Source organism: Pipistrellus hanaki (assembly GCF_964339955.1).
Source record: "Pipistrellus hanaki genome assembly, chromosome: 13".
NCBI lineage: Eukaryota > Metazoa > Chordata > Mammalia > Chiroptera > Vespertilionidae > Pipistrellus > Pipistrellus hanaki.
In genome coordinates, this window is record NC_140515.1 from 58,826,102 (window position 1) to 58,849,660 (window position 23,559).

The following is a 23,559-nucleotide window of genomic DNA, read 5'->3' on the forward strand; positions in this document are numbered from 1 at the left end:
GAGGGCAGCCTGAGATCGAAGCCGCGACAGGAGCCCTCCTCGCCTGTGCCTCTGCCAGAGCTGAGGCTGAGGCTCAGGGAGAGCGGTGCCCAGCCCCAGCCCTGGTGCTGCCTTCGGGTTCCCGCTGCCCAGAAGACAAAGCCGGGCTCATCTCCCGCCACACACACATGCACACGCACACACACACACACATGTGAACCTGAGAGGGAGGGGCTGCCCTAAGAGTAGAGACTAGAAACAGCCAATGGCATAGGGTTATCACAGCCCCTGCCCACCACCAGCCACGTCCCGGTCCTTCCTGTTAGCTGGCCCCACACCCCGGTCCAGTCTCCACAATCCGGAGGCCTGTGTCACACAGGAAGGGACCAGAGTCCCCAGGGACCCGTGGCTCCAGGGACTAGCGGCCGCAACCATGCGCACACGCGAGCGAGCACGCCTGGGTGCACACAGAATGCAGACACACGTGCCCCGGGCACCATGGCACACAGCGTGCTGCTGCCTTCTCCTTCAACAGAAGAGCTGTGTGAGTGCGTGCACATGCACACACACACACACACTCACTCACACACACGTGTGCACACACCCTGCCACGTGCTCTCACCCACAGGCACGTGGAGTGTGCACAGGACCCAGAGGGTGGAGCCCTGCGAGCAGCCAGCTGGGCCCCAGCAGCCACCTCTCCCCTCCTCTCGCCCCGTCCCAGCTTCTGCCCAGCCCAGGCTCTCCAGGCCTAGCTACGCATGCCCTTGGGGAGACTCGGGAAACGTGGTGACATTGTGACCTGCGTGAGGTCAGCCACCCATTGCTCTGCCCTCCATGCAGCTCAGAGCACCACTGTTTCGGGGACGGGGGGCAGACAGCAGGGAGGACTGGGCAGACAGCAGGGAGGACTGGGCAGACAGCAGGGAGGAGGGGGGCAGACAGCAGGGAGGACGGGGGGCAGACAGCAGGGAGGACGGGGGGCAGACAGCAGGGAGGATGGGGCAGACAGCAGGGAGGACTGGGCAGACAGCAGGGAGGACTGAGCAGACAGCAGGGAGGAGGGGGGCAGACAGCAGGGAGGACGGGGGGCAGACAGCAGGGAGGAGGGGGGCAGACAGCAGGGAGGATGGGGCAGACAGCAGGGAGGACGGGGGGCAGACAGCAGGGAGGACTGGGCAGACAGCAGGGAGGACTGGGCAGACAGCAGGGAGGACTGGGGGCAGACAGCAGGGAGGACTGAGCAGACAGCAGGGAGGACTGGGGGCAGACAGCAGGGAGGACTGGGCAGACAGCAGAGAGGATGGTGGGCAGACAGCAGGGAGGACTGGGGGCAGACAGCAGGGAGGACTGGGCAGACAGCAGAGAGGATGGTGGGCAGACAGCAGGGAGGATGGGGGGCAGACAGCAGGGAGGACTGAGCAGACAGCAGGGAGGACAGGGCAGACAGCAGGGAGGACTGAGCAGACAGCAGGGAGGACAGGGCAGACAGCAGGGAGGACTGGGCAGACAGCAGGGAGGACGGGGGGCAGACAGCAGGGAGGACTGAGCAGACAGCAGGGAGGACTGGGCAGACAGCAGGGAGGACCGCTCGGGGGCTCTCGTTCATTCTCAGACAGCTGAGCCGCCCGGGAGGGGACACGGCTGGGCGCTGCGGACACCAGCTGGCCACAGGCTCCTGCCCACAGGCGGCCTCAAGCTGCCCTGGAGAGGGGACCAAAGCCGGGCAGGGCGGGCAGGGTCCCCACGGTCTCGCCTCCGGAGGCAGGTGCCAGGGCACTTCCCTGGCAGCCTCCGCCCAGCCCCACCTTCCTCCGGGGAGTCACTCCCACAGCCCAGAGGAGACCCATGGCAGAGGCTGGAGCTGGCCCTCCCAGACGGGGTGGGGGTAGAGGCCTCGGGGCTGGGAGGGGGACAGGCTGCACCGGCCACGTGCCTCCCTGAGGAGGGACCGCAGCGGCACGGCCCCCTCAGCGCTCCTGCGGGCAGCGCCCAGCCTCCCGGGCAGGCCAGCCCGCAGGCAGCCGGCAGCCAGGCTCCGGCCTGGGCTTGGCCTCCAGTGCCCTCTGGGCGGAGGGGGGTCCGTGTGCCCAGAGCCCAGCCCGGCGGCTGGTGTGTCCCCTCACCTTGGGGGTGCCATAACCGGGAAGGAAGCCGAGTCCACAGCACCGGCAGTGACTCTGGTTTGGGAAATTCAGGGCCATAGAGGAGAGGGCAGACGGGGCCACCCTAGACCCCCGGCCCAGATTGGGGGTGGCAGAGGCTCCGGCCTGCAGGAGTGGACGCCGGTGGAAGGCCAGTCTGCCTGGGGGTCCCGGACCCTCCCTGGCCACCTGCGCCCGCGACCCCGTATTTACACTCCCGAGGGGGGCAGGTTTGGGGGCGGCTCGCCTGGCGCTGTCCATTGGGGCGTCCACGTGGGCTTTGTTCTTTGGGTCCCTCACTCCCAGCGGGGGACGGAGCCAGGCCCCTCGGATCCCTGCCGCCCAGCCGGCTCCAGGGCCTGAGGGGCTCTGGGCGTCCGCGGGGGCCTGGGGCGCCCCTGGGAGCGGGCTGCAGCCTGGGGCTCCTCCAGGTCGGGGCGGAGCCGGCGGAGAGCCCGCCCCCAGCCCGCCCCCGGCCCGGGATGCGAACCCGGCGCAGGAGCGGCGGCGGGAGATGCTGACGGTCCTTGAGCCGGAGCGGCTGCAGCTGGTGCCGCGTCTGCCCCGCGTCAGAGCGGACCCCGCCCGCCGCCCCGGAGCCCCGCCGCCCCGACCGGCCGCTGCTCCCCGCGATCTCCCGGCGCTGCAGGTGCGGGCGGGCCGGGCGCGGGGTGGGGGCGCCCCGAGCGCCGGGCGGTCTTGGAGGACCGGGTCTCCGGGTCTCTGGCTTGAGGTGGGGGCGCCGGGTGTGGGACCCCGAGGGCTGGGGCCGGCCGGGCAGAGCGCGGGGCGCCGCCGATCCGGGGCGCGGGGCTGGGCTAAGTTCCGTCACCCCTGACAGCCGGGGCCCCAGGGGAGCCCGGGACCGAGTGCAGGCGAACCTCCTCTACTGCCCCCACCCTGTGAGCACCCTCTCCCCGCTCGCCGGCTCCCATTGTGCGAGCGGGAGCCGCAGGCACCGGGTGCCCCATGGGGAGGGCCCAGGCCGAGCCGTCCCTCCGGACCCTCAGCCCGCCTGCCTCCTCCCTCCCTCCCTGCAGGCAGCCCCCGTTCCTGTGACAAGGGAGAGGGGTTTGGGGGGAATCTATTTATTTTTAATGGACGACGACCTGGAGGGGGCTGGGCGGGGCGGGGGAGTGGGGAGGGGGCTCCCAGCCGCGGGGACCACCAGCCCCTCAGCCGGGACCTGGCTCCCAGGCTCAGCCCGGCCGGACCCCAGCTCGGGCGGCGGGCGGGGGACGAGCTTCCGCTGGGAGGTGCGGGCTCGGGCACACGTGTGCCGCCCGCATGTGCGTCGCTGTGCCAGCGGGGGCGAGCCAGAGCGGCTCTGGGAAGGAGGTCGGGGGGCGCCCGGGTGGGGAGCAGGGCCCGGGCTGGGGGGGCGGGACAGGGAGCGGGTGAGGGTCCGCCCTCCCAGCCTGTGGCTTTTGGCGGGGACCCAGGGCCTCCCCCAGCCCCACCGCTCTGCAGGCTCTTTGTCCATCCCCTCCGGGGCAGAGCCTGCTCCCCAGGTTCTCTCTTGGGGAGCAGGCCCTCCGTCCCTCTGGAAGCTCAGCCCCTCTGGCCACTCTCCTCCCGCCCGGGCTTTGAGCCCCCCGAGGGGGTGCCTCCCCCACCGTCTTCCCCAGGGGATCCCGTCGGCTTTCACACCTGCGGGGCCGGGGTCCCTCGGGCAGGGCACTGCTGCCTCCACTTCTCTCAGTGCCCTGCTCTGGGGGTGGGGTCAGGCTCTCCTTTCCTCTGCCGCCCCAGCCCGTGCCCTGGCCACCACTCACTAGCAGCCCAGCAGCCCTGCCCTGGAGGAGGCCACAGTGTCCGGTCTCCGTCCAGGGAAACAGGCACGGGGCGGGCAGCTGTCCTGTTTCTAGGCTGCTTAGGGGCTGAGCTGCAGGATGCCCTGGCGGGAGGGGGCCGTGGTGGCGGGGGTTAGGCTGAGCCCCAGGGGCCGGGCCCCCAGGCCAGGAGAGGCCAGCAGCAGGGGGAGGGGCCTAGCGGGGCACTGAGAGGAGGGGCCCTGAAGGAAGCAGCCAAGTCTCTGAGGTCCGAGATCCGTTTCCATCCCCCACACCCGCCCTTCCACGCGTGGGGCTGCCCTCCTGAGCGGAGCCGGAGCCCGAGCCGCCGTGACGAGGGCTCGGCCACAGCAGGCCTCCGCCGGGTGAGGCTGGCCTCCCACGTCACACTGGTGACTGCGGGACAGGCGCCCGGCGGTCCCAGCCAGGTGTGCAGGGCACCTGGCATTCCTGAGGGCTCTCTGGCGCCCACAGGCCCTCAGGACCCCGGCCCGCTTCCCCTCTGTGCCCTGGGGCTGCGTCCTTTCCCTCGGGCCCTCTCTGCCCCCTTCCTTCCCAGGCCGTGCCTTTGTCTCCCCGAGTCCCTGCCCCACTCGCTCCTGTCAGTGCCCCCTCCTCCCCACCCGCTGGGGGCCGGGGCCCGAACCCCTGGGGCGGAACCTGCCCCAAGCCCCAGCGAATTCGCCAAGGGGTCTGGCCGCCATCTCTCCCCTCCCCCTCCCCTTGTTTTAAAACTTCCATCACCATAGCAACCCCTTGCTCTCTGAGGCTTCCCCTGCATCCCCTCCTCCACCCACAGGGCTGCTTTCGGGGGTTGAAAGACGGGGACCCTCTGGCTCTGCCTGCGTGGTGAGGACTGACCTTTCTAGAGGGGACACCTCTCTCTGCAACACCTGGCTGGACGGGAGGGAGTGGCCGCAGGGACTGTGAACGGACAGTGGGTCCGCCAGGGCTGAGGCCCAGCCTGGGCCTCCCGGGTCCCCCCACAGCAGCTGGACGGTGGCCGGGAAGCCCAGCTCTGCCTCCGAGGCCAGACCCTGAGCTCGGGGTCCCTGCATCCCCTGGACCTGCCCCGGAGGCTCGGCGGGCCGGGCAGGGCTCGGGCCCAGGCCAGTCCATGGCAGAGGAGAGCCGGCGAGGGAGGCGCCTGCAGGGCTCACAGATGCCACTAAATCGGGAGGTGTTGCCTGCAGCTGTCGGAGGCCTCCCTGGCCCGGCCCGGCCCCCCCAGCCTCCGGCGCGGGGAGCTGTGGAGCCCTGCTGCCAGCGGAGCCCGGGCGGCAAACGCCTGTTTGTGGCCGAGCAAGGTGGGGCCTGACCCTGGGGAAAGGAGGGCCAGGAGTCCCGGTGGGACGTTGGGGCCCCTGAGCTGGCCTTGGTCCCACTGACGCTTCCCGTGGGCCGGCCTCGCCTTACACCATCTCCACCCGGGACCGTCAGTGCCTTCGGGGCCTCAGGCTCCATTCCCCGAGGGGGGTCAGCTGACAGCCTGGCCTCCGGCTCCCGGGAGCGGCTGGAGGGCCGGGGCAGCCTGCGCACACCCTCCCATTTCTCTGCAGGGAGAGGGAGAGGGGCAAACTGGCGCTCGGGGCTCCTGCGCCTCCCGGGGGACCTGGGCAGAGCCAGGCTCAGGGTCACTGCGGGGAGAGACCCCGCTACTGAGCTGAGTCTGGGCCTCGGGGTCAGTCAGACCTCCCGGCTCTGGAAGGGGCCGGCCCTCTCCCCCCTGTCACAGGCAAGTGCTAGGGGCTCGGAGCGCCAGCAGCCTCCCAGGTGGCAGCAGTGGGTGGCAGATGGCAGAGCGGAGGGGGTGGAGGGGACCGAGGCATTCATTCCCGGGCCCCTTTCTTCTCTCCCGCCCGGGCCCGGGGTGGGGGTGGAAGCCAGGGAGCAGTCAGCTGGCGAGAAGCAGCACCTGGCGGGGGGGGGGGGGGGGGGGGGGGCAGGTGGACGGCCCTGCCCTGCCCTCGAGGCTCCAGGACCTGGAGATGCGGCCCCTCCGGCTGCCGGGACTGTGGGCGCAGCGGGTTCTGTGCAGCCCTGGCCCTGTGGGCACAAGGCAGGTGCGTGGCCAGAAGCCGCAGAGACCAGGGACAGGCACATGCGAGGCCTCCCACGCCTGCGTCAGAGCGGGAGCCGTGGGGGGGGGGGGGAGTTGGGGGTGAGGACGGCATTCGGGGAAGGGCCGTTTTGGGTCTGGAGCAGGGATGCTTTTAGACAGGCTGCTGCTCCAGCACCTGGCCGGATCGCAGTAAAGGAGATGCCGCCCGGGTCGGCGCCTGGGGCCGTGGAGGCTGCTGGGCGCGGAGGGCAGGAAGGCAGTGCCCGCACTGGCTGCCCGGAGGCTGCTGGGCGCGGAGGGCAGGAAGGCAGTGCCCGCACTGGCTGCCCGGAGGCTGCTGGGCGCGGAGGGCAGGAAGGCAGTGCCCGCACTGGCTGCCCGGAGGGCCTCTGCCGAGCTGGCGGTCGGTCACCTGTTGGTGATGTTTGGTAGTGGCTGGTTGTTGGTGGTTATAAATAACTCTGGCGTGACAATGGGAGACTGATGGGAGGGGGGAGGGCACGTCAGAGGGAGCCGTCCCTGTAGGCAGAGCCACAGAGCTGTGCTCCCTGTGGGCCGCAGCACACACCTGGGCCCAGCCCGGGAAGGCGGTCACCGCACACCGGCCCCCCCCCCCCCCCCCGCCATGGTTAGGGCACAGAGATGGCGCCGGCAGGGTGGGCGGCTGGGCCTCCCGTCAGCTGTGGGAGGGGGTTCCGGCCACGTGGCGGCAGAGACGCCGTTGGGAGCCCTCACAGTCCGCTCCCTCTGCGCCTCCTGAGACGGCTACGCGGCCTGACTCCCGCTGGGAGAGCCGTCGCGGGCCCGGAGCCCACAGCCAGGCAGGGGCTGCTGGCATGCTCCTGTCCGAGGGCAGGCTGGAGGGCGAATGCAGGGCTGGGACCGGGAGCGGTGGGCCTGCCTGGAAGAGGCAAACAGCCTGGGTGCCGGCTCCTTCCTGTGCCATGGCTTCCTCCCTGCACTGCCCGCGCTGAGTGACGGTGCGGCCGGGCCCGGCCCGTGGGCTGAGTGAGGACGCTGTGCGGCCGGGGGAGCAGAGCTGAGCAGGTGGCGCAGCCTCGGGCGGAGCCGCTGCGGCCCGGGCCGGCCAGGCGTTTGGAGGCAGACTGGCCCCGCCTTTCCTTCGGGCGATGAGCCAGTCCCCCTGGCACCGCAGTGCCGGGCGCAGGTGCTGGAATGCCTGGAGCCCACCGCGGTCAGCTGCATGAAGTCCCCCTTGTGCCTAGAACCCCGGCCCTGCCAGGGCCTCTCCTGTGAGGTCTCTGTGGGCCCGCGGCGAGCACCGGCAGCCACCACCGGCAGGCTCGGCTCGGTTCCCTTTTCGGGGCCTTTCCCCCTGCCCGGCTCCTGGCAAACCCTTCCCGCTCCGGCCCGGCCCCAAGCTGCTTCTCCCTCACAGCCTCTCCTGGCTTCTCTGCCCGGATGGGGGTTCTCCCTCCGGGGACTCCCCCAAGCACAGCACCTGAATGCAGCAGTGACCACACGAATGAAAGCAATCAGAGTAAAAGCCCCAACAAAGACCACAAACAGAAAGTACAGGCCTGCTCCTCGGACACCGATGCTCGGCCCCAAAGAGAACTTCTGCTTTCTTGGTGGTCCTTCCGGAACAGTGCATAAACTGATGTGTGCACTTTCAAAACTGCAGCCCCGGCTAGTGTGGCTCGGTTGGTTGCGTGTCATCCTGTGCATTGAAAGGTCGCCGGTTCGGTTCCCAGTCTGGGCACTCCCCCCTCACAGATGGGATTCCCGCGGATGTGTGTGGGAGGCGACCGGTCAGTTTCTCTCTCACACAGATGTTTCTCTTCCTCCCTTTCTCTCTCTACAAAAATCAACAAAAACATATTAAAAAAAAAAAAAAAAAACAGAAGTGATGTTAAGAAAAAACAAAAACCTTTAAAAGATTTACCTTAACAGTTTTAATTTGAAATATAACAGAAATTTAGGAATGTGTCAAACTTGTATATACATTTTTAGAAATTATTACAGAGCTGTGAAACCATCACTTAGTTCATAAATAGGCCCGACAGAATCCCCAGGTGTCCAGACTCAGTCAAACCCCTTTCTTTTTCAGAAGGACTCAGGGTGTTTATTTCCTGGCTTTTCTTTGTCCTTTTGCCAGTGTGTTTACATCCTTAAACAGCACAAGGTAATTCTGCCCGTTTTGAACGCTATATGGATTCGGTAATTGATAATATCGATTATAGATTATATAGTCGTGGTTGTCTCTAGTTTTTGACAAATATCAATAATGCAGCTGTGAGCACCCGTGTGTGGCATCCTGTGTGTTTGGGTATCTCAGCAGGGCAGTTGCAGGCTCATAGGATATATCTGACGTCTAGCGTTTTAGCAGCTGGTCCCCAAAGGCAGACTCGCCCTCTGCCAGCAGCGCCCGTGTTCTCCTCATCTGTGCCAACGCTCGGCATCTTCAGACGTTCAGAGATGACTATCTGATGAGTGGGCAGTGACAGCCTTGTCATCTGTAAAATAGCTGAAATGTAAAAATCCATTTTGTTATTGTTAATCCTCAGCCAAGAATATTTTTCCATTAATTTTGAGAGAGAGTGGAAGGGCGAGGGAGAGACAGAGAAACATCGATGTGAGAGGGACACATCGATGGGTTGCCTCCTGCACGCACTGACCAGGGCCTGGGCCCTGCAACCAAGGTACATGCCCTTGACCAGAAGCGAACTTGGGACCCTTTAGTCCGTGGGCTGATGCTCTACCCACTGAGCCACACCTGCCAGGGCTAAAGAAATCATTCGCTCCATCTTTCCAGGGTGTATGTTACACAGTGACTCCCTGATATGTCCGTTTAAGACACTTCCATGAGCGGGGCGATGGGCGTTCGGGTAGCCACGCTGAGTGGCTGGAGGCCTGGCAGACAAGCAGGCTAGGAGGCCGGCTGGGGCCTCCCAGAGGCAGCCTCGGTGTTGTGGGGAGTGAGCGGCACGGCTGAGCCAGACCCCACCCCGCCCGTCCTGCCCACAGCTCAGAGCCTGGCCATGCCGTTTGGGTGTGTGACTCTGGGCGACAAGAAGAACTATAACCAGCCGTCGGAGGTGACGGACAGATATGATTTGGGACAGGTCATCAAAACGTGAGTGCCGTCCTGGGGGGCCGGGGCCGGGGAAGGGGGTGGGGGGCAGCCTGCGCCGAGGCCGGCTGAGGGGGTGCCCGCTGCCGCAGGGAGGAGTTCTGCGAGATCTTCCGGGCCAAGGACAAGAGCACGGGCAAGCTGCACACCTGCAAGAAGTTCCAGAAGCGGGACGGCCGCAAGGTGCGCAAGGCGGCCAAGAACGAGATCGGCATCCTCAAGATGTGAGTGAGGCCCGGGGGGGGGGGGGGGGGCGGCAGGGGGGGGATCTGCTGCGGCCCCCAGAGCCCCTCTCCAGGCTCACTCGGCCCTGACGATGGGTGCTCCCCTCTCCGCAGGGTGAAACACCCCAACATCCTGCAGCTGGTGGATGTGTTTGTGACCCGCAAGGAGTACTTCATCTTCCTGGAGCTGTGAGTGTGGGCCCGGGGCCCCGGGACCCCCCGCCCTCCGGGGAACGCCCCCTCCTCGGACCCCCGGGTCCCGGTCTCGGTTCGGTGCCCTGTCCAGCCAGCCGCCCGGCGCAGGCAGCCTGCCCGAGCGCTCCCGCCCCACGCCCGGTCCTGCGCGCACCGGGCTCAGGGGCTGGTGTCCCTCAGGGCCACGGGGAGGGAGGTGTTTGACTGGATCCTGGACCAGGGCTACTACTCGGAGCGAGACACGAGTAACGTGGTGCGGCAGGTCCTGGAGGCCGTGGCCTACCTGCACTCGCTCAAGATCGTGCACAGGAACCTCAAGGTGAGGCGGGGCCTGGCCCGCGGGGCCCGGGCGGCTGGCGGGGGCCCAGCCGGCCCCCGAGGCCCTCTCCTCACGTCCGTCTCTGCCACCCCGCGCGGCAGCTGGAGAACCTGGTGTACTACAACAGGCTGAAGAACTCCAAGATCGTCATCAGCGACTTCCACCTGGCCAAGCTGGAGAACGGCCTCATCAAGGAGCCCTGCGGGACGCCGGAGTACCTGGGCAAGCAGGGCGGGCAGGCGGCGGGGGGACCGCCTGCCGGAGGGACTCCGGGCGGGAGGGCCCAGGCGGGGTGTGAACGGCGCCGGGCCTGGCGGGCCTGATGCTGACCCGCCGGCTGGAACTGTTTGCAGCCCCGGAGGTGGTAGGCCGGCAGCGGTACGGACGCCCGGTGGACTGCTGGGCCATCGGCGTCATCATGTACATCCTGTGAGTGGGCGGGCGGACGGGGGCTCACAGCCAGGCGGCGGGGCCTGTGCCATGGCCTCCGGGGTGACCCGGCCTCCGCCCGGCAGGCTTTCGGGGAACCCGCCTTTCTACGAGGAGGTGGAGGGGGACGACTATGAGAACCATGACAAGAACCTCTTCCGCAAGATCCTGGCGGGCGACTACGAGTTCGACTCCCCGTACTGGGACGACATCTCGCAGGCGGGTGAGCCGGCCCCGCGCCCGGGCAGCACGGAGGGTGGGCGTGGGGCCTGTCCGCAGCCTCCGCTCTGGACTCTGCCCCAGTCCACCCCTGCCTCTGGATAGAGCCGGGCGCCCTGCCTAGCCTCCCCCCGGCTCTGTCCGCAGCCAAGGACCTGGTCACCAGGCTGATGGAGGTGGAGCAGGACCAGCGCATCACCGCCGAGGAGGCCATCTCCCACGAGTGGTGAGCGGGGCCAGGAGGCCGGGGTGGGGGTGGGGCGGCCAGACCGCAGGAGGCGCCGGTGACTGCTGGAGCTTCCGAGGCCGGGCAGTGGAGCCGCCCTTGGGACGCTTTTGCACCCTTTCCAGGATTTCCGGCAACGCCGCTTCCGACAAGAACATCAAGGACGGAGTCTGTGCCCAGATCGAGAAGAACTTTGCCAGGGCCAAGTGGAAGGTGAGGCCGGGGGCGCTCCCGCGGACTGAGGCCACGTGCTCCTTCTGGAGCCTGCAGCTCCTTGCAGTCTCCCTCACAGGCTCTGCTCCCCCCACGCGGAGCTGAGCGGCCGGGTGCCTCGCCCTGGGGTGATCGGAGCAGCCGGGGACACCTTGGGGAGATCGGAGGCGGCCAGGGGCACCCTGGGGGGTGGCCTGGGCTTGGCCTGCGCCAGGGAGGGGCCGTGGCTGCCGTGAGCCCCCCTGAGCCCCTCTCCCCTCCTCGCAGAAAGCTGTCCGAGTGACCACGCTCATGAAGCGGCTGCGGGCGCCGGAGCAGTCCAGCACCGCGGCCGCCCCGTCGGCTTCAGCCACAGACACTGCCGCGCCCGGGGCTGCAGGGGGGGCTGCCCCAGCCCTGGGGGGCAGTGCCGGTGCAGCCACAGCAGGTGACGCTGCAAAGAGTGATGGTGCGGTCCCTGCAGACCGCAGTGCCACCCCAGCCACCGACGGGAGCACCACCCCAGCCACCGACGGGAGCATAACCCCAGCCACCGACGGGAGCATCACCCCAGCCACCGACAGGAGCGCCACTCCAGCCACGGACGGGAGAGCCACACCAGCCACGGAAGAGAGCACTGTGCCCACCAGCCAGAGCAGTGCCACCCCCGAGCCGGCCTCGGCCCAGCCGGACAGCACAGCCTCCGGGGGCGCGGCGGGCCAGGCCCCGCCCGCCAGCACAGGGGGCGAGGCCGCTGGCTGCGCCGCGGAGTCCCGGAGGGAAGATGCCAGCTGAGTGGCAGGCTCGCGGGGGCGGGGGCGGGCAGGAGGGCGGGAGCGTGGATGAGGGGCTTCTCACTGTACATAGAGTCGCTGGCATGATGCCCTCGCACCCTCTCCAGCCCCTGCCTCTCACTGTGGGGCGTGTCTGGGGGCCGCGGGGGAGCAGGCTCGTCTCCCGCGTGTGCCCGTGTGAGTGGTGGGCAAGCCAGAGGCAGGACCGGCCCCAGCCCCTGCATGGATTCCTGTGGCTTTTGTCTTTCGCTAGCTTCCCGTTCTGTTCCCGTGGGACGCTGCTCTGGGGATCCTCAGGAGGTCCCTGCGCCTCTCCCTTCCGCCTCACCACCCCCCAGGCAGGCCTGCAGCCCGTCCCCTCCCAGGCCCTAAACTCGGGTGGCCTTGCCCTGAGAGCTGGTCCTCCAGCGAGGCCCTGTCAGCGGTCTTAGGCTTCTACCCGCGCGGGCACGTGCCTGTGGTCCGGGCGCCTCGCGGAGCGGGCCCAGGCCAGGAGGGGGTGCGGAGATCAGAGCAGTGTGCGCCAGGACGGGGCTGGGCGTGTGGCGGGGGCACTGCTCGGGAGCCGTGGGGGTCCTCAGAGGTGAACAGGAGTGAGGAGGGTAGAAGCTTCCGTCTTTGTCCCTGGGAAGCCCCTCCCGAGACCCTCCCTGCCTCCTGGGCTGCAGCGGGCTGCCTGAGCCACGGCTGGGAGCCTGCGTGGGGAAGGAGCGAGGAGGAGGTGGCGACGAGGAGCGGGAGGACAGTGCAGGCCCAGCACGAGTGCGCCGGCCCGGCGGGGCCTCACCACAGCCAGGCCGGAAGGGCTGTGTCCCTGCCTCTTCCCAGGCGGCAGCCCTCTCCGTCCCAGGGGACCTGCACGTGTGTCCCACACTCTGATTTGGGAGGGTCTGCCCTTGACGAGCAGATTTTCTCTCTCTCCCACTTCCACAATGGAAAAGAGAGGAGTCCCCATTGTGTCTGACCCACTCCCCCTCCGATGGGGCTGAGAGAGGCCCGGGTGCCTCAGCCCCTCCGCCGGGATGAGGGGGTGGAAGAAGGCTCCCATTTCCTGACGGAGGCTCCTGGGAGCTGCCCTTTGTCAGACCCCACCGCGGCCTGGGCAGGCAGCCGCCCGGTCCCGGCCCGCTCGGCGCTCGGCGGCCGGCCTGCCCTCCCCCCTGCATGCCTGTGGGTCTGCTCTGGTGTGTGCGGATCGGCGGGCTCACTATGCCTGCTGAACCGGCAAATAAACGTCAGCCTGCCAAAGCCTCTGGCACCTCTCGCTGCTGCCTCCTGTCTTCCGGGGGGGGGGGGGGGGGCCGGCAGGCGTGGGGGGCGGAGGCTGGAAGCAGGTGCCCAGCAGCAGCCTGTGCTGAGGGCCCGGGGCTGGCTTGGCCAAGAGCACAGTCATCCTCACCGGGTGCCCCTTGACGGTGGCGACGGGTTCCTCTGGGCTGAAACCCACACGGATGGCGGTCCTGTGTTGGGCCTGGGGCTGCTGTCATGACAAGTCCTATATAAACGAGGAGTCCCTGGTGTGCCCCAGCTGGTGTGGCTCAGTGAATAGAGCATCGGCCTGCGGACCGAAGGGTCCCAGGTTTGATTCCGGTCAAGGGCATGTATCTTGGTTGCAAGCTCCTCCCCAGCCTGGGTCCTGCAGGAGGTCACCCATCTATGTGTTTCTCCCACACTGATGTTTCTCACTGTTTTCCCTCTCTTTTCCACTCTCCCTAAAAATCAAGGGGAAATATCCTCAGGTGAGGGGAAAAAAAAACAAAACACGAGGAGCCCTTGGTTTAACTCAGGCATAGAACTGGAACCCACCAAAACCAGCCGCCATGGACAGAGCCCTGGCCTGTAGCTAAGGTGGGCTTCCCTGTTGGGGGAGGTCCCAGGGCAGGCAGCACACGAAGGTTCTAGCTGCCCTTCGTGTAGGCCCTTCTTCCTGGGAGCAGCACTTGGGCCCAGAGGTTCTGAGTCCCCTTCGGGCGGAACAAGCCAGTGGGGCGTCAGGAGGCTCGGCAGGAGGTTTCCTCTGTGTGTGTGTGTGTGTGTGTGTGTGTGTGTGTGTGGTGGGGGTAGGGTGGGGGTTGAGGGGGTAACGCTGCTAAAAGCAGCTGAGTGGTAACTCCTAGGAAGACTGGTTCCATGCCCTGAGCCCGGGGAACTCACCGGGATGCCGTTGCCCCTGGGGAAGACCCTAAGATTGATGTGATGTGGGGATCAGAAACCAGGGTTTGTGAGCCACTGGCTATGGGACACCGGGCCTCCAAAATCCCTACGCTGCATTCAGTTCAGGGGCACAACGGATCCTCCCGGCGCTCAGAGCAGAGGTCAGGGAACCAGCCCTGCCGCCCGCAGCCTTGTGGGTCATCCGTCAGGCGGGGTTAGGACCCGTGTCCATCTTCCTGGGACGACTCCACAGCCGAGGCCTGGGAGGGCGGGGCACCCTCTGGGTCAGTGGTAACTTCCCGCGCACGGGCCAACTCTGCCCCGAGCGCGGCGGCCCGCTCTCCACGGGGACCCCGTCCCACGGCCCTGCGGCCGCGGCCCCGCCTCTCCCGCTGTCCGGAGGGGGCTGCCATGACAGGCCGGGCCGAGGAGCCCGAGCCCGGCGCACCGCGCACCGGCGCTGAGTGGCCCCGAAAGCAGCCCGGCGGCGGCGTGGCTGCTCCCGGTCCCGCTCCGGGTCCGCGCTGCGCTCCGCGGTACCAGCCCCTCCCGGAGCCGCCGCCCCGCTCCCGCGGGCAGGTTCCGGCCCGCGCTCCGCCCCAGGATTCTATTTGTCCGCGGGCCCTTTACACCCCGCCCCCCGAGGGATCGTCCAATCCGGGATCAGCCTTTAGGCTCCGCCTCCACGTTTCGCGTAGCCACTTCCGGCCCTTCCCCGGAAGTAGCGCCGTGGAGCCAAATTTGAAGGGAGTTGAGACGCGGGGCCGGCGTTTCCCTGGCTACCGGGCCCCTGGAGTCGGGCGACCATGCCCATCCGTGCGCTCTGCACCATCTGCTCCGACTTCTTCGACCACTCGCGCGACGTGGCCGCCATCCACTGCGGCCACACCTTCCACCTGCAGTGGTGAGTGGCAGCTGTTGGGGGCTGGACGCTTCCTGCCGTCCTCGTCCCTAACGGGAGGGAGTGTGGGGTGTCGGGCCTGCGGCTGCCAGTCCCCGCAGCCCGGACGGGGGATGAGGGGGACACTCGCGGCGCCCCACGGGAGGTCCCCGACCTGGGCCGAGACGAGCTCTCCCCAAACTGATGAGCCCTTCGGGTTCTTGGCGATGGAAGCCCGGTAGGCCTCTGGCTGGACGGTTTGGGATGTTTGTCCAGAGACCGCTCTCTGGTCAGACCCCCCAGTGTATTCCCGACGCCAGCAAAACCCCAAACCCAGTTAACATCCCAGGGCGAAGTGGTGCGGCCTGAGGGAGCGGGCGATGCTGCCCGCCATGCAGGACCGGTCAGGGAGGACAGCCGGTGGGGAGAGCCCGCGGCTGTGGGCAGGCTGGTGCAGGGCCCGGCTCCTTTATTTATTGGGGTAAAATATACAGAGAATTCACCATCGGAAACACTTCTTGCTCCCCCCGCCCCTGTTTTAATTACTACATACCTTTTTTATTGTAATAAAAGTATATAACATAAAAGTTTATACCATTTAACCATTTTTGTGCTGTTGCAAAATTTATTTAACAAATTCAATATGGGAAAGAACATGACCCAGCTTTAACATAGACCCTCTGGAGAGGGGTCGTGTGGAAGCCATGGTCTCTACTCTTCCCAAGGCTCCTTTTGCCTCCGTTTTAATCTTGTTCTGTCGCCCGCCAGCGGCCGTTACCTATCTACGCACGATCGGCCGCCAGATTCCTGAAGGGATAGATTCTGGCAGTGTCCCTTGGACATGTCTGCCGCCATCTAATTGCAGGGCCTTTTGTTCATTCTTTTTCTAACCTGGAAGGGGAGCTTTGCCCATGGCATTCACTCAGTGAGCTGAAAGATCCATTCGTTTTAACCACTTTTAAGTGTACGAGTCAGCGGCATGAAGTACTTTAGTAATTCTGTGTAACCATCACCACTGCCTGTTTCTAGAACTTTCCCATCATTCCAGACAAAAAAACAACAACAACAATCCACTACCCATTGAACAATAACTCCATCCCCCCTCCCCAATGTCTCCTGGAAGGCTCCATTTTACCCCCGTCTCCTGGAGTTCCCTAGTCTAGGCCCTCATAGAAGTAGAATTGTACAATATTTGTTCTTCTGAGTCTGGATTATCTCACTAAGCATCATATTTTCAAGATTCATCCGTATTATAGCATGTATCAGGATTTCATTTTTATGACTGAACTAAAGGCCCAGCACACAAAATCATGTGCAGGTAGCTAGCTCACTGCTGCTCTCCGACCCTGCTCACCGCCGCTAGCCACTGCTCATGGGGGGGGGGGGGCGGGGAGGGACGAGAGGTGGTCAATGTCTCATGGTCACTGAGATGCATGAGTGGGCATTCGGTCGTTACACTTATGGTCCCCAGCCTTTTATTATGTAGGATAGGGTAACACTCAGTTGTATGGAAATGCCACATTTTGTTAATCCTTCATCTGTTAATGGACCTTGTTTTGCTTCTGTGTTTTGGCTGCTATGAGCTGTGCTACTGTAAATGTTGGTAAACGAAAATGCTTTCTGTGATTTAGATATTTTAAAACTTATTAAGACTTGTTTTGTGGCCCAACATATGGCCAGTCCTGGAGAGTTGCGTGCGCGCTTGAGAAAAACGTGTATTCAGCTGTTACCGGGTGGAGTATGTGCCTGTCAGACCTGGTTAGTTTATTTTGTTGTTCACATTCTCCCTTTCTTCGGTGATTATCTGTCCGATTGGTCTGTCTGTGATTGAAAGTGAGGGGCACTGGCATCTTCAACTTTTGTTCTAGAGCGATTTCTCCCTTCAATTCCGTCTACATTTCTTCCACATACTTCTGGGCTCTGTGTTTAGGTGCACACGTGTTTATAATCCTTATTTCTTCTTGGATTGAACCTGTTACCAATATATCAATATATGAAGTCCTTCTTTGTCTCTTGTAATCTTTTTTTTTTTTTTTTAACTTAAAGTCTATTTTGTCTGACAATTAGGTAGACACCTCAGCTCTTATTGTTATAATTTTTTACTTATCCTGGTTGGGGTTCATTACATTTCTTCCATTTGTAGAATGATTTCTTTAATTAGCTTTGGGAAATTAAAGCGATTGTCTCTGCATGTATAGCCTCTATAGAAGGAAGAGGGAGGGAGGGAGGGGGGAGAGAAGGAAGGAGGGACATTGATGCGAGAGAGAAATATTGATGAGTTGCCTCCCATGCACACCCTGCCTGGGAATTGAACCCGCGGCCTATGCTGCACCATCTGAGCCACCTGGCCAGGGCACTTCTCCCCCGTGCTGTGGCGGAGCAGGCTGCCCGGCCTGGGTGTCTGCGGCCATGCCATGGCTCACCAGCCTGTGTTTCTGCTTCTCGTTCCAGCCTGATCCAGTGGTTTGATACAGCACCAAGTCGGACCTGCCCGCAGTGCCGAATCCAGGTGAGCGGGGAGGGGGATCCCTCCACTATGGCCTCTTCTCGCCAGGAAGCAGGAACAAGGGGCGGTCTCTGAGGCTGGTATCGCTGGCCCCTTGGAGCCTCGTGGTTTGTGGCTCGGAGGCCTGCTCATGCCCACGGGTGGCTGGGCAGGCGCACTCACTGCCTGGATCAGCCTCACCTGGATAGATTCGGGCCCTTCTCTGCCTCCCTGATTTTCCCAATGCCCAGCACCTACAGTTGGGGTGTCATTTGAGTGGTTACAATGTGGGTCCCAGAGACATGACCTCAGGAGCCACCAGGCTCGGGGCACCAGCTGGGGCACTGCAGGTTGCAGAGGTCTTCTGCCTCCACGGGCTGCGGGGTGAAATGTTGGGCCCGAGAGCAGGCCCGGCCCGGGGCCCAGCTGTGCGGTCACGTCCGTCCTTGTCTTCCCTTGCAGGTTGGCCGAAGGTCCATCATCAACAAGCTCTTCTTTGACCTTGCCCAGGAGGAGGAGGGTGTCTTAGATGCAGAATTCTTAAAGGTGCCCGGAATCTCTCTCATCCTGCCGAGCCCCATGTTCTCTGCCCGTTCCTTCTTCTCCCCCCTCCCCCCCCAGGGCGAGTGCGTGGGGGGAGCTCTGGAGGGGAGAGAGGACAGGCGGAGCTGCAGCGTAGGAGAAACACACTATAGAGCCCTCCCTTTGGGGTTTCAGAGCATTTCCGACCCAGGGTCAGAGGGCCCCTCCCAAGGTCCCCTCGCCTTAAAGGATCAACAGCCACCCTCCCAGCCCACAGCCAGGGAGGTGTGTGGGCCCTTTGTCCGTGAACCTGGCTGTCTCACCTGCGGGAGCTCGTGTCTTCCCCGGTAGGAACAGAGGGCAGCGCCTGGAATCCAGATTTGCACCCACACTGCGGGAGGGGGTAGGTGGGTGGGTGGGTGCCCTCCCGCACGCCCACCGCTTTGCCCGGGCCTGAGGTTCAGCTTCCTGCACGAGAAGCCTCGTGAGGAGGTGGGATTAGCGTTGGCGATGAGCTTGGACTCCGGGGGTTAATTTTCTGGGCATCTGTCGATCGGGGCTCGTTTGGCCTTGGCTCCAGGGTACCATGATGTCCTTGGAACTCACTGATTCAAGAACGGGGAGCTTTTGTGCTGAAAGCCAGCATGCTCATCGTCATGGTAACTGCTCCCCACTTTCAGCTGTGCTCTCCCCGTGATGCAGGAACAAAGGCAGCCTCGTGTCTTTCCGGCGTTCAGAGCCAGACCTGGGAGACGGGGAGGCAGCATTGGCGGCTGCGAACAGGGCTCGGGGGCGTCCTGCGTGGGTGCGCGGGGCCGGGGCCTAGAGGTGGCTTTTCTTCTCAGCCACCCAGGCCCCTCCTCCCGCCCACCACTTCCCCCTCCAGGCGCTCAGCCCCCACGGCCAGCCCGGCCAGCCCACCTGGGCTTATCGGCCTCTGGGGCTGGGCCTTAGAATTGGTCACGTGTGAGGTTCTGAGTCTTGTGTTGATCTGGAGGAGGATTTGCCTGGATCCACCCAGCTGCCTCCGTGGAGCCTTGGCCACGCCTTTCGGTTTTCCGGCTGATGGAGGAGGCACCTCTCATGCCCACCGGTGCTGAGTGCTCTGCCTCCCAGACGGGAGCTGGGGCAGCGTGCCCGCCTCTCAGCGGCCCTGCGGCAGGGGCTCTGGGATGTGTGCACAGGCTCCGAGGCTCAGACAGTCTCCTTAGAGCAGGGGTCCTCAAACTTTTTAAAGTGGGGGCCAGATCACGGTCCCTCAGAGAGCTGGAGGGCCGGACTATATGAACTACTAATTCCTACTGTAACACCTCGGCTGCGCTTACTGCCCAAAAAACCTGGTGGGCCGGATCAGACTCCTCTGCGGGCCGCATGTGGCCCGCGGGCCGTAGTTTGAAGACCCCTGCCTTAGAGCCTCGCACGTGTGGGGTTTCACCCAGGGGCTCACAGCTGTCCTGGCTCACCAGCCATGTTAGTCCTGGGGCTGGCGATGTGGGAGAGAGGTGGACTGTGAAGCGGGCAGGACCCAGGGCAGAGGGAGGAGAGGTAGCCCAGGTCCTTGGCCACGCCCACTGTGCCCCGCTGAGCGCAGCTGACGCCCAGCGCGGGCCCAGGACGCAGTGGAGCCTCCGCTGCAGGGCTGCCCCCAGGCCTGCCTCCCTCCCTCCCCTCCCCTCTCCCCCTGTGCGGGGTCTCGTACCTGATGTCACGTCCCCCTTCAGCTGCTGCTCAGGAAGGCGAGAGCCCGAGCAAGGCCCCGCCGTGGTTGCGGGCCTGTGCCGCTCTGGGCCAGTTGTCGGCAAGTCGCGGCCCGGGAGCCTCGGTTTGCCGCTCTGTTGACTAATGAGTTTGCCGACCACTGGACTAGACGAAATGCTACCGTGTAGTTGGAAGCTGTGAGGATTAGGCAGCTGTGGCATATTATGTGCAAAGAGGCAAAGGGTAGTATATGATAGTGGTCGGCAAACTCAGTCAACAGAGCAGCAAACTGTGGCTTGCGAGCCACATGTGGCTTGCGAGCCACGGTTTGCCGACCACTGCTCTAGGCCGACAGGCTCCACGGTCCCCCCTCCCCGCCCCCACCCCCCACCCGGGGCTCCCACGGCCGATGGAGGCGGCTGTGAGGCGGCTGCTGCTCACGGTGCCCGTTGCCTTGCAGAATGAGCTGGATAACGTCAGAGCACAGCTTTCCCAGAAAGGTGAGTCAGCCGGCGGCCGGCCGTGGGGAGCCTGACTCGGTGCTGGTGGGAGAGGCCAGGGCTCCCCCGCTGTGTGTCCGTGAGTCTGGCCGGCTCTGTGACTGGCGGGAAGGGGAGGGGAGGAAGGGGCCTGACTGCCCCGGGCCCTGGTGCTCGGCTGGGAGGCCCCTGAGGGACAGAGTGGCAGAGGGAGGGCTCCGGCCAGAGCTTGGCAGGAACCTGGTGCACCGGGGACGATGAGCTGACTGGAACGGCGTGGGGCTGTGAAGCGGCTTCCCCACCGCGGCCCGGCCTCGCCTGGGACTGTTCCCCCCTGCCTCGGGGTGGGGTGCTGGCGCCCGGAAGCCCAGGCTCTCAGCTGACAGGCCTCTCTCTCTCCTCCCCTGGCCCAGAGCGGGAGAAGCGGGACAGCCAGGGCATCATCGACACCCTGCGGGACACGCTGGAGGAGCGCAACGCCGCCGTGGCGTCTCTGCAGCGGGCCCTGGACAAGGCCGACATGCTGTGCGCCACCCTCAAGGTGGGCCGGGCCGGGCCGGGGCCGGGGCGGGGCCGGGTGTGTGGGTAATGGGTCCAGGGCGCCGGGGCCGGCACCGGGGAGGGAGCGGGCGGAGCCCCGGCCGGGCCGCCGCTCCGGGCTTCGCTTCGTTCGGCTCCGCCTTGGTCAGCAGCGCGGTGTGAGGCGTAGGATGGAGGTGAGCCCCCTCTCCCCCTCTCCGTACCGCACCCGCCCGCAGAGGGCCGCACTGCCTCCCTCTGAGGTTGTCCCCAGGTGTGAGGAGCTGAGGCCTTCCCGCACTTCGGGGGCTGCTAGCCAGGACCCGGGAGGCGGGGCGTGTTCCCGGAGCGGGTGTGCTCCGCCCGGATCGCCCGAGCGCACTCAGCCCTCCGATCAAACGGCTCCCGCGAGGCCGGCCTTGGAAGCGCGGTGCGCCGACGGGCGGATCCGGCTGCCAGCCCGCCCCGGCCCCGTGAATTCTGCATCAGCCGGTTGAGCTCTTCTCTCCCGGGGCCGGAGGCGATTGCTCGGAGCCCTTCGTGGACGTGCTGGCCTCGCAGGAGGAGCAGTCCTTGCCGGGAGCCCCTGGAGGGGGAGGAGGCGGCCCTGTGAACAGACGGAGCCCCGGCAGTCACTGTCTCTGCTCCTGCGGCGGCTGGTCTGGGTCACGTGGCCTGGCCAGGAGGGGGGGCAGCAGAGCAGGGTCCCCAGAGGCGGAGGGTCTCGGCTGAGGGCAGCTGGCCGGCGGCCCCTGGCTCAGAGCTGCTATCCTGCTGCCGTCCTTGGGCCTAGATGGTGGACAGCGAGGCCGGGACTGTACAGTACACACCATAACGCCCAGCACAGGCGTCAGGCAGCCCACGAGGGGCCTGTGGGTGCTGCCGGCCTGCACCTCTGGGAGACACAGCTCCGGGGAGCGCGGGGAGGTGAGGAGCTGCGGGCAAGGGCCTCTCCGCAGAAAAGCACAAGCTCCAGTGCGCCCAGCAGCCTTCCCTGCGGCCAGGGGCGAGGGGCACCCGGTTCTCAGCCTTTTCAAAAGCCGGCAGGGCCGGGTGGCGCTTCCCCAGCACCTATAGCCGTGGTCCCGGATGCTCCAGCGACAGGAATGTTGTGTGTTTGCTCCTCAGAAGCAGATGAAGTTCTTGGAGCAGCAGCAGGACGAGACCAAGCAAGCCCGGGAGGAGGCCCGCCGGCTGCGGAGCAAGATGCAGACCATGGAGCGGTGCGCTGCCCCTGCCCAGCCCTGGCGGCCCCGCTCCCAGGACGGCGGGGGGCGGGTCCCCGCTGTGGCTCTAACAGAGGCTGGGGGGCGGGGGGCAGCTGGTGGGGCACAGGTCTCTGCTCAGCCTCTGGCTCCTCCACTTCCCCTGGGGGCCCTTCCACGTTCTTCCCTGTCCTGTTGCCCGTGGCCACGTGGCTGGCAGCCCTATGCTTGTGCTCTAAGAGCCTCTCTCGAGGATCCCTGGCCTGGAGCGCCGCTGGCAGCACCCTTCCTCCCCAGCAGCATCCCCGGGGCTGTGCTCCGCTCTGCCGTGGGCCTTCCTCTGGGCAGACCCGGCTGTCACCATAGCAACAGCAGCAAAGGGAGGCAGAGCCGTCTCCGAATGCTCAGCGCTGTGGCCACTGTTTTTCAGGATTGAGCTCCTTCTCAGGAGCCAGCGGCCCGAGGTGGAGGAGATGATCCGCGACATGGGCGCGGGCCAGGCCGCCGTGGAGCAGCTGGCCGTGTACTGCGTGTCGCTCAAGAAGTGTGTGCTCCGGCCCCCGTCCCAGCCCGGGCACTGCCCTCTGCTGCCCCCCGACCGGCAGAGCAGGGAGTTCGGGCCCAGCTCAGGGGGCCTGCCGCCTCCGCCCACTCTGAGCCCACCTCGCTGTGTGGCCAGAGCCAGTTTCTTAGCCTCTGACCCTCCGCTCACTGATGGAGACAGGGATGCCGGCCTGGGCCGTGGAGGGAAGGGAGTGGGTAGAGGCGTTATTCCAAGGAGGCTGGCCCGCCTCCGAGGGGAGCCCTGCGCGGTCTCCGCCGCCTGGGCCCCAGCAGCACTGTGCCGCCCACCTGGCTGGGCAGAAACTGCTCAGGTTCCCCCTGCTGCGGGAGGAGGCGGGGCCGGGCCGCGTGGCTGACGGCACGGAGCACCCAGAGGCCTCCTCTGGGGCCGGTCGGTGCAGGGCCTCCTGAGTGAGGGCTGGAGGGAGCGGGCGGCCGCTGGCCTGGCATTGGCGGGAGGACCCTCCCGGCGCCACCCCCGAGCTCGGTGTCAGAGTGGGCGTGCGGGTTGGGCTGGGCTCGGTGTTTGCTCGGTGCTCAGTCCGACCAGCAGGTGCCCTTTCCGACGTCCCTCTCCTGGCCCCGTGCAGGGAGTATGAGAATCTGAAGGAGGCTCGTAAGGCCTCCGGGGAGCTGGCCGACAAGTTCAAGAAGGACCTCTTTTCCTCCAGAAGCAAGGTACCTGCGGGGGCGGGGGGCGGGAGAGCGTCTTGTGGGGGCAAAGGGCGCGGGAGAGGAGCCGTCTTGCTTCCACGCTCAGGCCCGGCCCCTGAGCAAGGCCCGGGGCCTGCGGGGCCGCTGACCCAGGGCTGTGGCCTGACTTGGAGACCAGTCACTGGTCCTCACGGGTTTGGGCTCAGGCTGTGTGCCTTGTCCAGTTAGGGTGGCGGGGCACGCGGGTGCTCTGCTGGCGTGCAGCCTTATGCCCCCTGCTGCCCCGGCTGCTGCCCTCAGCTGGCGGGAGGGCAGGTCCCAAATGTGCCTCCCTCAGAGGTCCTCGCCAGGCCCGGAGCAGATGCGCTGGGAACCCGGTGGGCTCAGCACAGCCACTTCACTCTCGGGCCTGGCGCATCCCCGGCCGCGGGCGCAGGGGCAGCCTGAAGGGCCTCGCTGGACCACAGCCCAGCCCATAGAGCTCGGGTCTCCCGGGGGCCCCCGCACCCCGGCCCCGGTCTACCCTGAGCAGCCTGGGCCGCCGCAGGTGGGGCAGGGCACGTGGCCGCCCTTGGCTCACCCCCTCCGCTTGCCGGCAGTTGCAGGCGGTCTACGCTGAGCTGGACCAGGCCAAGCTGGAGCTGAGGTCGGCCCAGAAGGATCTGCAGGGCGCCGACAAGGAGATCGCGGTGAGGGGCGCCCTGGCGGAGCGGGGGGGGGGGGCGGAGG

At 65.8% G+C, this 23,559-nt stretch overlaps 2 protein-coding genes across 7 annotated transcripts in view; both read left to right on the top strand.

The window, feature by feature from the left end:
• The window catches only part of TRAIP (TRAF interacting protein), a 164,651-nt gene that overhangs the window by 135,214 nt on the left and 5,878 nt on the right, over positions 1-23,559 (top strand). For 2 of the 5 annotated variants that reach the window (XM_084902419.1, XM_084902418.1), the window contains exons 2-10: positions 14,624-14,728; positions 17,156-17,213; positions 17,652-17,735; positions 19,870-19,909; positions 20,302-20,429; positions 21,536-21,630; positions 22,043-22,156; positions 22,767-22,854; positions 23,430-23,519. In XM_084902419.1, the coding sequence (XP_084758545.1) occupies positions 14,631-14,728; positions 17,156-17,213; positions 17,652-17,735; positions 19,870-19,909; positions 20,302-20,429; positions 21,536-21,630; positions 22,043-22,156; positions 22,767-22,854; positions 23,430-23,519 (795 nt within the window). In that variant the 5' untranslated portion in view covers positions 14,624-14,630. Of the gene's footprint in view, positions 1-14,555; positions 14,729-17,155; positions 17,214-17,651; positions 17,736-19,869; positions 19,910-20,301; positions 20,430-21,535; positions 21,631-22,042; positions 22,157-22,766; positions 22,855-23,429; positions 23,520-23,559 lie in introns of those variants that run through there. The other 3 variants (XM_084902421.1, XM_084902420.1, XM_084902417.1) reach the window with 3 other exon arrangements.
• CAMKV (CaM kinase like vesicle associated) lies at positions 5,094-12,941 on the top strand. 2 transcript variants are annotated; one of them, XM_084902415.1, is made up of 12 exons: positions 5,094-5,223; positions 8,967-9,075; positions 9,165-9,296; positions 9,411-9,485; positions 9,672-9,810; positions 9,912-10,032; positions 10,164-10,239; positions 10,326-10,462; positions 10,606-10,684; positions 10,810-10,897; positions 11,165-11,270; positions 11,355-12,941. In XM_084902415.1, the coding sequence occupies exons 2-12, from the start codon at positions 8,981-8,983 to the stop codon at positions 11,669-11,671; spliced, it is 1,365 nt and encodes a 454-aa protein (XP_084758541.1). In that variant the 5' UTR covers positions 5,094-5,223; positions 8,967-8,980; the 3' UTR covers positions 11,672-12,941. The 2 variants fall into 2 exon arrangements, with proteins under 2 accessions (XP_084758541.1, XP_084758540.1); XM_084902414.1 differs by having other exon boundaries at positions 5,099-5,223; positions 11,165-12,939.